Source organism: Ovis canadensis, chromosome 2 (genome assembly GCF_042477335.2).
Source record: "Ovis canadensis isolate MfBH-ARS-UI-01 breed Bighorn chromosome 2, ARS-UI_OviCan_v2, whole genome shotgun sequence".
Lineage (NCBI taxonomy): Eukaryota > Metazoa > Chordata > Mammalia > Artiodactyla > Bovidae > Ovis > Ovis canadensis.
This window is the reverse complement of record NC_091246.1, coordinates 241173369-241185434: the sequence shown is the minus strand read 5'-3', so window position 1 is coordinate 241185434 and position 12066 is coordinate 241173369. Positions and strand designations below refer to the sequence as shown.

Genomic DNA, 12066 nt, shown 5'->3' with positions numbered 1-12066 from the left:
GACAGGGAAGCCTGGCGTGCTGCAGTCCATAGGGTCGCAAAGAGTCAGACACGACCAAGCGACTGAACTGAACACAAGAATTCACCAATTTTGATGTTTTTTAAAATGCATGCCAATATGACAAGCCTAATAATCCATCTAAAACATTATTAATTTTAATTTCTTTTTTTCAGTGACTAAGTCACTGCAATCCAGGACTGTATTTACAGTCATAGTACATCTCAACAAAGGTCCGTCTAGTCAAGGCTATGGTTTTTCCAGTGGTCATGTATGGATGTGAGAGTTAGACTATAAAGAAAGCTGAGCGCCAAAGAATTGATACTTTTGAACTGTGGTGTTGGATAAGACTCTTGAGAGTCCCTTGGACTGCAAGGAGATCCAACCAGTCCATCCTATAGGAAATCAGTCCTAAGTGTTCATTGGAAGGACTGATGTTGAAGCTGAAATTCCAATACTTTGGCCACCTGATGCAAAGAGCTGACTCATTTGAAAAGACTCTGATGCTGGGAAAGATTGAGGGCAGGAGAAGAAGGGGACGACAGAGGATGAGATGGTTGGATGGCATCACCAACTCAATGGACATGGGTTTGGGTGGACTCCGGGAGTTGGTGATGGACAGGGAGGCCTGGCGTGCTGCAGTTCATAGAGTTGCAAAGAGTCGGACACGACTGAACGACTGAACTGAACTGAACATCTCAATTTGGACTGACCAACTTTCAAGTGCTCAGCAGAGACAAGTGGCTAGGGGCTACCACATCAGATGACTCAGATAAAGATCATTTTCTCAGGCCACAATATGCATTAGTTGAAAAGCAATAATAAAGGTTTCTCTGGTGGCTCAGTGGTAAGGAATCCACCTGCCAATGTAGGAGACACAGGTTCGATCCCTGGTCCAAGGTCCCACACGTCACAGAGCAACTAAGCCCGTGCCCCACAGCTGTTGAGCCTGTGCGCTCGAGCCTGGGAACCTCAACTGCTGAGCCCACGTGCCACAACTACTGCAGCTCTTGCATCCTAGGGTCTGTGCTCTGCAACAAGGGAAACCACTGCAATGAGGAGCCCAAGCACGGCAACTGGACAGTAGCCCCCGCGTGCGGCAACTAGAGAAAAGTCCACACAGCAGTGAAGACCCAGCACAGTCAAATAAATTAATTAATTTAAAGAAGGATAACAAAAAGAGAGCGAGAGAAGGAAAGTAAAGAAAGAAATTCATACGAATGGAAATTAAGAAATAATGCTTATAAATAGTACACAGGCCAAATAAAATTAGTAAAAATTATGAAATACTGAGAACTGAATTATAATAAGAAAGGTTATATACAAGAGTATGTGGATGCAGCTAACATGGTCATCAGAGGTTCCTTTGTAACTTTAAATGACTTTATTAGAAACAAAATAAAGAAAATTAATGAACCAAGCATTATTCTCAAAATATTATAAAAATAAGAGAATAAATGGAAAGAAGCGTGACACTAAAAACAAATATACAACAGACAGGGTCAACAAAACCAAAAACCAGGTCTGTGAAAAGACTCAAAAAGCAGACAACTCTCTGGCAACAATAAGGAAAAGAGGGAAGGGACAACAAGACAATATTTGCAATGAGAAATCATGTATTAAAAAAAATAGAGGATCTGTAAAATACTTTATGCCAACATGCAAGTAAATTTGAAGACTCAGATTAAGTGGATGCATTTCTAGAAAGATGTTCAGTTCAGTTCAGTTGCTCAGTCGTGTCCGACTCCATGAATCGCAGCACGCCAGGCCTCCCTGTCCATCACCAACTCCCGGAGTTCACTCAGACTCGCGTCCATCGAGTCAGTGATGCCATCCAGCCGTCTCATAACTTACCAAAATTGACTCAATGAAAATTTTTTACAAAACTGAATAAACACCTAAGCATAGAATTAATTGACTCAGTAGGGGAGGAATTATCTTCCCTAAGAAAACATCCGTCCAGATTTTTCTTTAACCAGTGATTCTACTGAAATGTTCCAAGAACAAGTAATTCCAATTTTATACAAACTGCTGCAGCAAATGGGAAAAGAGAGCACAGTCTACAACTCATTCTTTGAAGCTGCAAAACTGAATACTGAAACCTCACAAGGGCAGTATGGGAACAAATCATTCCAGGCCAGTTAACTAACTCATCAACAGAAACACAAAATTTCCAAACCCAATACTATCAACAAGAAGACATAAGAAACATAAAACACATCATTATGTTCTGGAAACAAACACAACACATGTTTATGTTTTCAGAGAACATAAACAAGATACAACATGATCAACTGGGGTTTATCCTGGAAATGAAAGACTGACTTAACATTTAAAAAATCCAACTCTTTAAATTTACTAATATTAGTAAGAGAATAAAAATCATATTATTTCAAAACCTGTAGAAAATATGTTTCTTAAAATGTACTTTCCCTTCATAACAAGCAAATCAGGAATAGAAGGGAGTTCCCTTACAAATATATACTACATATAATATATTATTATATACTTATATATTATATCATATAATAGTATATATTATATAATATATATTATAATGATATATACAAATACAAATATAGCAAATATACTGGTGAAATGGTGACCACATTCCCCTTAAAATCCAGAACAAGAGAAGGGTCCCTGCTATCACCACTTATATTCAATGTTATACAGGTCTACACAATACTATAAAGGCCTCAGCTAGCACAATAAGGAAATGGAGTCGGGGAGATGTAAGAATTGGAAAGGAAATAACAAGATTGCCATTATTTGCATGTTTCATGATTGTCTACATAGAAAACAAACAAAATCCTAATAGATAAATTATATAAATAAAAGATTTCTGCAAAATCTATTGCATTTTATATACCATCAATAGCTAGAAACTGCAGTTTTAAAAAACTACCATTTTATAGCACATCAAAAATACAAAGAAATAAAATGAGACATTATATGGTTTCAAATTAGTCTGCTTCCCAAAAAATGAAAATAAAAAAACTAATAAAAAAGAAAGATAATTTTTAAAAGACCAAAAAAAAAAAAACCCCACTAAAAACAAATTAGTCAGCCCAGAACTTTGAATCTATACCTAATCAAAGCTCCAGATTCAACCACCACTTCACAGAAAACAGAAGATCAGGGCTCACTATTCCACAGAGATGCAATAAGCTACAACTTAGTAAATAAACAACTTAGTTTCTTCAAAAACAGATTTCAAGAGACTTAGAGAACAAACTTGCGGTTGCCAAGGGGGGAAGAACAAAGGGAAGGGATAGTTTAGGGAGTTTGGGATTAACATGTACACATTGCCATATTTAAAGTGGATAACCGGTGCACTGGGATGACCCAGAGGGATGGTACGGGGAAGGAGGTGGGAGGGGGGTTCAGGATGGGGAGCACATGTACACCCGTGGTAGCTTCATGTTGATGTATGGCAAAACCATACAATACTGTAAAGTAATTAGCCTCCGATTAAAATAAATAAATTTTAAAAAATAATAAAAATAAAAAATAAAATGGATAACCAAGAAGGTCCTACTGTATACCACAGGGAATTCTGCTCAATGTCATGTGGCAGCCTGGATGGGAGGAGAGTTTGAGGGATACATATATGTATATACATATATGCATATACATATATATATAGTGGAGTTGCTCTGCTATACACCTGAAACTATCACAATATTGTTAATCAGCTATACTTCTATATAACATAAAAATATTTTAATTAAAAAAACTTTTTAAAGTTCAGAAAAAACAAGATTGGAAAGAGATCTATGGGTTGTGTGTGCATGTTCAATTGTCTCTGACTCTGCGACTCCATGGACAGTAACCCCCCAGGATTCTCTGTCCATGGGATTTCCCAGGCCAGAAAACTGGAGTGGATTGCCATTTCCTCCTCCAGGGGATCTTCCTGACCCAGGGATTGAACGTGTATCTTCTGCGTGTCCTGAACTGGCAGGCAGATTCTTTACTACTGAGCCACCTGGGACTCCCATCTATAGGTTAAGAGAGGCTTAAAAAGCATATCAACCAATTCTAACATACAGATCCTATTTAGACCCTAACTTAAAAAAAAAGTATAAAAATAAATGATCATCTTTATGAGACTACTGGAAATTTGGATATGGCTACAGTCCATGGGGTCACAAAGAGTTGGACATGACTGAAGCAACTTAGCCTGCGTGCACATTCACAGCAGCATACTTACAATGGCTATTAGGTGAAAATAACCTAAATTTCCATCAACAGATGAATGGATAAACAAACTGTGGTAAATACATACCATGAAATGTTAATTCAGCCTTAAAATGGGAATGAAATTCTGACACATGCTACAACATGAACCCTAAAGACATCATGGTAAGTGAAATAAGCCAGACACATTAAGGACCACTACTGTACAACTTTAGTTATATGAGGTATCAAAATAGTCAAATTCAAAAAGACAGAAAGTAGAATAGAGGTTATGAAGGGCAAGAGGAGATTGGGGAATTATTATTTAATGGGTACAGAATTTCAGCCTGCGAAGATGAAAAAGTTCTGGAGATGGATAGTAGTAATGGTTGTACAACAACGTGAACGCACTTCATGCTTAACTGTACACTTAAACATGGTTTTAAAAGGGAATTTTTACATTGCATATGTTTTATCACAGTAAAACAATTTTAAATAATTAAAATTTTCTGGGACTTCTCTAGCAGTCCAGTGGTTAAGACTTCGAGTTTCCACTGCAGGAGGTACAGTTTTGATCCCTGGTTGGGGAATTAAGATCCCACATGCTGTGCGATGTGGCCAGACAACACCACCAACAACAAAAAAAAAGAATTTCTACCTATCAACAGATACCATAAAGAAATCAAAATATGAACTTTGGGAAAATATATTTGCAAAACATATAACAGGCAATGGAAGAGTATCTAAAATATATACTTATTTAAAAAACTCCTACAGATCAATAAGAAAAAGTTAAAACAACCAAAATGTTTTGGTGAAAGACTGAACAGAAAATACCAGAATTTATGCCAAGAGTCTCCTCAGTAATAGGGAAATGAAAATTAAAACACTGAGACACCATAGCATATCCTCACTCTGGCAAAAACTGAAGTTTGATAATATCAGGTGTTGGTAAAGATACGGGGCTACTAGAATTTGGCACTGCTGATGGGAGTACAGACTATTTTCAACCATTTTAGACACATCTGGCCCTAAGCTGAAGACATGTACACTCTATAACCTAGCAATTCCACTCCAAGGAATATTCCATGGAGGCATTCTTGCCCATACGTACCAAGAAACATACAAAAGTGTTCATTACAGCAGCACCAGATGTAAAAGCGAAAACCTGCAAACAACCCAAATGCCCACATGGAGTCAAGGAATAAATAAACTGTGCCATATTCATGCAATAGGATACTTGCTGCCAATACCTAGGATCTGTGTGATCTTGGGAAAGTTACTTAACCTCTCTGTGCCTCAGTTTTCTCATTAGTAAAATGAGGATCATACCAGTTATCAACTTCCTAGTGTCAATGCAAGGATTATTATCATTATTCAAGGCTCTGAGAACAGTGCCTGGAAGACAGAAAGCTCTCTCTGTAACCTTTGATGTTGTTAAAGAATCCTTGGTTCCTGTCCTTGAGAGATTCCCTCCTAGTACCTGACCACACTTCAGTCTCTCCAATTCCCTTTAAACAATGTTCAGTTCAGTTGCTCAGTCGGGTCCGACTCTTTGCGACGCCATGGACTGCAGCAGCCAGGCTTCCCTGTCTATTGCCAACTCCCAGAGTTTGCTCAAACTCATGTCCATTGAGTCAGTGATGCCATCCAGCCATCTCATCCTCTGTCGTCCCCTTCGCCTCCCACCTTCAATCTTTCCCAGCATCAGGGTCTCTTCCAATGAGTCAGCTCTTCACATCAGGTGGCCAAAGTACTGGAGTTTCAGCTTCAACATCAATCCTTCCAATAAATATTCAGGACTGATTTCCTTTAGGATGGACTGGTTTGATCTCCCTGTAGTCCAAGGGACTCTCAAGAGTCTTCTCCAACACCACAGTTCAAAAGCATCAATTCTCTGGTGCTCAGTTTTCTTTATAGACCAACTCTCACATCCATACATGACTACTGGAAAAACCATAGCTTTGACTAGACAGACCTTTTTTGGTAAAGTAATGTCTCTGCTTTTTAATATCTAGGTTTAATACCTAGGTTTTTAATGTCTAGGTTGGTCATAACTTTTCTTCCAAGGAGCAAGTGTCTTTCAATTTCATGGCTGCAGTCACCATCTGCAGTGATTTTGGAGCCCCCCAAAATGGAGCAATGTTATGCTCACTCATCTTTCCCACCTCCTTCCTCCCCTCTGACCCTGTCGTCACTACCGCTCCTCTCCTGCAGTGCTCCAGGCTGCCTCCTCTGTGCTTCTGTGTGTGCTCTGTCCTTCCTGGGATGTTCTTCCTATGTCTTGGCCTGCTGCACACCCACTTTCTTTGCTCAAACCCAGCTCCAACAGCCCCTCCTTCTGCTCCACCCTACCTCCAAGCCTTCCCTCTCACCCCTCCCCAGGGAAGACTCAATTGTCCTCTGGGGATCCAGAACATGCCAGGCTTCCTATCTGCATTTCAATTCTGGTTACTTTGTCTCCTCTCCCCTGGACTTTGAGATCCTGGAGGAGCACCCCTGTGTGCTGAACAAATAAAGCTCCATAAAAACCTAAATCCTCTGGACAGACCTAGAGATCATCACACAGAGTGAAGTAAGTCAAAAACAAAAAAACACGTATCATATGATATATGGAATCTAGAAAAATGATACAGATGAACTTATTTGTAAAGCAGAAATAGACACACAAAAGTAGAGATTAAAGTTATGGATACCAAGAGGGGAAGCACTGATGGGATGAACTGGGAGACTGGGTCTGACATACACACACTACTAGGAAAAAAAGAAATAACTATGAGAACCTACTGCAGAGCGCAGGAAACTCTCTTCAGTGCTCTCTGGTGACCTAAGTGGGAAGGAAATCTAAAAGAGAGACTGTACATATACATATACCTGATTCACTTTGTACAGTAGAAACACAACACTGAAAAGCAATTATACTCCAACAAAAATTAATTTAAAAGAATAAATAAACTGCATTCTCCCTCAAGAGGGAAAAAAGTCTAAATCTAGTAGCTAGGCCTTTGGCAGCTGGGCTCAGGGTACACAGTGGAACTGGATAGGCCGGGATTCAAACGCTGACTCCATCACTTACTTGCTGTGTGACCGTCAGTCAGTCACTTAACTTTTCTGAATCCCAGTTTTCTTAATCAGCAAAATAAGCATATTAACACTGAATTTTCATGCTACTATGAGGATTAAACATGAGGCGATGACCTATGTGAAGCTCCTAGTACATAGTAAGCACTTAAAAGAGCTATTTTTGGGCTGTCCACCTGCTGGAGACATGTGCCTCCCTCACACACAGCCTGATACTTTGTAGCTGCAGACAGGGTACCTGAGCTGAGAGCCTAGTGGGGCAGAGGAGCTGTGTACCTCCTGCACTGTGAAGGGCAGAGCAGGGGCCCCTGGCAGAGCTGCTCATCCCACGCCTCCTGTTATCCCAGCCACAGAGTGGCTCCAGATCTCACTAACCACCCTGGGGATCAAACCGACTTCTCCACCCTCCTCCAAGAATCTCTGTATCAAACCAAAAGAACACAACACAGCCAGCCTCTCACACCAGACTCCCAGTAGTTCTGGGGCCCAGCTGATCCCCCGCACCATTTCACAGAGGAGGCAACTAAGATTCAGAGAAGAGATGTCTCTAAAGTCACTCAGTTGTAAGAAGCAGAGGCTGACCTTGAACCTGTCTATCTGTTCCTGATATGAGCTGAGCGGTCTCCAGGAGAAGGTGCCAGAGTCCTGAGAGGGGATCCAGATCAGCTGGGCACTACACCCACACCTGCCCACACCCTACTCAGCCTTGGCCTCAACCACCTGCCTATCCCTGTCGCAGTACAACCTCCATTCTTCTTCCGCAGCTGGCACCAGCTGCCATGGCAACCGGCTGTTTGGGATGCTGTGGGATGAGGGACCGTGTCGCAGAGTCAAGGATGGGACTAAAGCAGAGAGCAGCCGTGGGTTGCTTCCCGTCAAGGCGGAAAGGCACCTGCCTCCACCACCAAATTCAAACACCCCCTCAAAACACTGCAGACCCAGGAATCCCACTTCTGGGCATCTGGCCCACATAGATAACCTGAAATGGGGAGAAGCCAGATGCACAGGGGTTCACCTCGGCAGTCCTTGGAGGAGGACAAAGTATAGTCAACAACAGGTAACATTTCTGAGTATTTTTCTTGTACCAGGCACTGTGCTAAATACCGAACATAGGTACATGTCATCTCACCTGCCCCTTACCACTGCCCAGTGAGGTAAGTAATTTATTGCCTCTATTTTACAGATGGGGAAATTATGCTCGGAAAGGTGAGGCCACTTGCCTAGGTCACATTCAGATAGCAGCAAAGCCAGGCCTGAATGCCAATCTGTCAGCCTCTGAGCTTCATGCTCTTAACTACAGGACAGTGACTAGAAATGAGAAAAGCAAGTCCCAGCCCACCCTCTGGTCCCAGCAGTGCCTGTAGACAGACATGATGCAGCGTTCAGGGAAAGCACAGATTTGCCAACTTGGAAACGTCTTCAAACTCTAAAGCATATGAAAATCAAAGTACAAGTCCCAAAACAATGAGGCACGGCGTGAGCCTACTTATATATAAAAAGGTATGATCAATATAAGATGTTCATATATGTATAGAAGTTCATAAAAAAGGAGACTGGAAGAATGCTAACCATTAACATCAAACAAAGGGCAATTAGTCAGGAGACATTAAAAGGGATTTCCTCATTCTATGTCAACAAATTCACTGTAAAAACAATTTTTAATACCTAAAAAATCAAGTTATAAATTTTGATCTGCATGGTTCCATTTCTAGGCAAAGAAAAGATATATATGTATATGAAAAAAATGGAAGAAAGGATACATACACCAATATGTCAACAGGAGATAGCTCTGAATGTTGTTGGCATTATGGGGATTTTTATTTCTTCTTTATTTTCTACGATAAACATCTATTTGTTTTTTATTAAAAATTAATGTTTTGAGTGATATTTACACAGATAATGTAATAGTATCTCTAATGTAATTATAGTCCAAATAGTGATAAATCACCACAGGCAGCTGATTGGTTCCTATCCTAGTTCAACTAATTTGCTTGTTTGACCTTGACATACTCACTTCACCCGTCCGAGCCTCAGTGTCTGCATCATTAAAATGGGTATATATCAACAGCATCTTCTCTGTAAGGGTGTTAGGAAGACTGAAGATAAGTGCTTGGGAATAGTGCCCAGCATGTAGTAAGCATGCCAGGGGCCTTTACTGCTGCAATGATGGTGGGGAATGCGCGCAAGCAGGCAATGCAGTAAGCTTTCCGGACAGACTGCCTGGGTCTGCATGCTGGCTCTGTCATTTGCCAGCTGTGAGACCTTGGGCCCATAACCTCACCTCTCTGGGCTTCATGTGAAGACTAAATCAAATGCACTCAGCACACAACACATATTCTATCAAGGGGATAAAAATTCAACTATGTGACTATGATATATAAAATAGGTAACCAACAAGGAGCTACTACATAAAACAGGAAACTATACTCAGTATTTTGTAATAACCTATAAGTGAAAAGAACATTCAGTTCAGTTCAGTTCAGTTGCTCAGTCGTGTCCGACTCTTTGCGACCCCATGAATCGCAGCACGCCAGGCCTCCCTGTCCATCACCAACTCCCGGAGTTCACTCAGACTCATGGCCATCGAGTCAGTGATGCCATCCAGCCATCTCACCCTCTGTCATCCCCTTTTCCTCCTGCCCCCAATCCCTCCCAGCATCAGAGTCTTTTCCAATGAGTCAACTCTTCGCATGAGGTGGCCAAAGTACTGGAGTTTCAGCTTTGGCATCATTCCCTCCAAAGAAATTCCAGGGCTGATCTCCTTCAGAAGGGACTGGTTGGATCTCCTTGCAGTCCAAGGGACTCCCAAGAGTCTTCTCCAACACCACAGTTCAAAAGCATCAATTCTTCAGTGCTCAGCTTTCTTCACAGTCCAACTCTCACATCCATACATGACCACTGGAAAAACCATAGCCTTGACTAGACGGACCTTTGTTGGCAAAGTAATGTCTCTGCTTTGAAATATGCTATCTAGGTTGGTATATATACATATATATTCAGTTCAGTTCAGTCGCTCAGTCGTGTCCAACTCTTACATATATATAATTGAATCGCTATGCTGTACATCTGAAACTAACATGATGCTTCAATTTTTAAAAAATTCAACTATGTCAGAAATATACATCAGAGCAATGCCATTTTCTGCCCTTGACATATAAACATATTGACCATGATTATTAATATTAATAAAATGACAATTATTATCATCAATAAAAGAACAATGGAAAGGGAAGCAGTGAATACAGGGAACATGGCTAGGCACTGACTCCCTTGCTGTGTGAGCTTGGGGAAGTTTGTTAACTTCTCTGAGCCTCAGCTTGCCCTGGGAATATAGGGCTAATGCCTATCTCACAGGACTATTGTAACACTCAAGGAAAAGCACATTTAACACAAATAGATTTACCTTGTGCCTTATGCTGTGCTAAGTATGTTATTTCACACCATCATCTCATTTATTCCTCAAAACAACCCCACTAAAGTGGAACTAGTATTCCCTTTTCACACATGAGGAAACAGCTTAAAAAATATTCTAGGGTCACTCAACTAGGAAGTGGGCAGAGATAGGATTTGAAGACACGACTCACTGACACCAAAAGATAACGATGCCTTTCCCATCCCAACCTCTCAGAGTCAACTTACCAGTCTGGGGCCGCTTCCTGGGCTGGATTCTTCTGTTTGGTCCTGGTTGGAGCTGTCTGGCCATCTGTTAGTGCCCTGATCCTGGGCACCAGGCACTGGGTCCATTTTCAACTGTTTAGCACACTTGGAATTTCTCTGCCTCGTGGATGGGCCTGAGCTAGCCTTGCTGGCTACAGGCTCCAGGAAGCTGGAGGGGGTGTCACCAAGTCCCTGCCCTGGCCTCCCCCAAGACACTGGTCGAGCCACGACCTCCAGCTCCTCCTGGTTGTGTGAAGCACCATGGCCATCACCATCGCCAGGCCTCATGATGTGCTCAGCTTCTTGCTGTACTGTGGAAGCCTTTCCAGACCCTCCTGGGCACAGCTCAGGGCTCTGGAGAGGATCCCGGGCAGCTAGCTGAAGTGACAGTCCTCCAGTGGGCACAGGGGAGTTCACAGGGTCCCAGGGGCTGCCTGGCAGGGTCCCACCCCTTACAGTGGGCAAATATTCAAACTTCTCAATCCCTGAGTCACAGTCCACCCAACCTCCACCTGGGTGTCCAGGCCCAGACCCAGTGTCCTTGCAAGAGAGAGCACTGCACGGGCCTCCCAAGGACGCCACGTCAGCACCTCGCAGGGGGCCTTCCACAGCCTGGGGCTTGTTCCCACTAGGGCTCTGACCAAGCTGTAAGAAGCTACCTTCCTGACCCTCTGAGGGGGTCTCAGACTTCCTGCTTTTCTTTCTTGCCCCCACACACCCACTACAAAGATTCCTGGGACAACTTCCTGCTAAGATGTCATGCAGAATAATCTGGACCCTCTTGAAGGCCTGAGCCCTCCCCTGGGCAGGCTCTGTGGGTAGGTGACAGCAGAGCCTGGGGCTGGGCACCAAATTCCAGCTCTGTCCCACAGCTTGCAGCCCCAGGACCACAGGATGGGCCGTGGCCTCTGGGCTACCCCCAGGAGCACCCACTGCCTGGGAGCTGGCACCTTGACCAGACTCTTCCCTGAGGACCCTCTTCCCACTGCCAGCACAAACGGGGTCCCTCGAGCTCTCTCCTGACAGGTCTGGTGCCAGGCCTGACATGGAGCTGGTTTCTTCCATGTCCTCCTGGAAAAGTCCAAGGCTGTTGAGGGAACTGAGAACGGGGTCCTCCGTGCTGGGGCCCAATGGAGCCGCCTCCTGAGACAT

The 12066-nt window shown here is 42.7% G+C and overlaps 1 protein-coding gene across 1 annotated transcript in view; it reads right to left on the bottom strand.

Annotated features, from left to right (window-relative positions):
• SPOCD1 (SPOC domain containing 1) overlaps positions 1-12066 on the bottom strand; it is a 24271-nt gene extending 12205 nt beyond the window's left edge. Inside the window, exon 1 of the mRNA XM_069573783.1 lies at positions 10897-12066. Within this exon, the coding sequence (XP_069429884.1) occupies positions 10897-12066 (1170 nt within the window). The remainder of the gene's footprint in view (positions 1-10896) is intronic.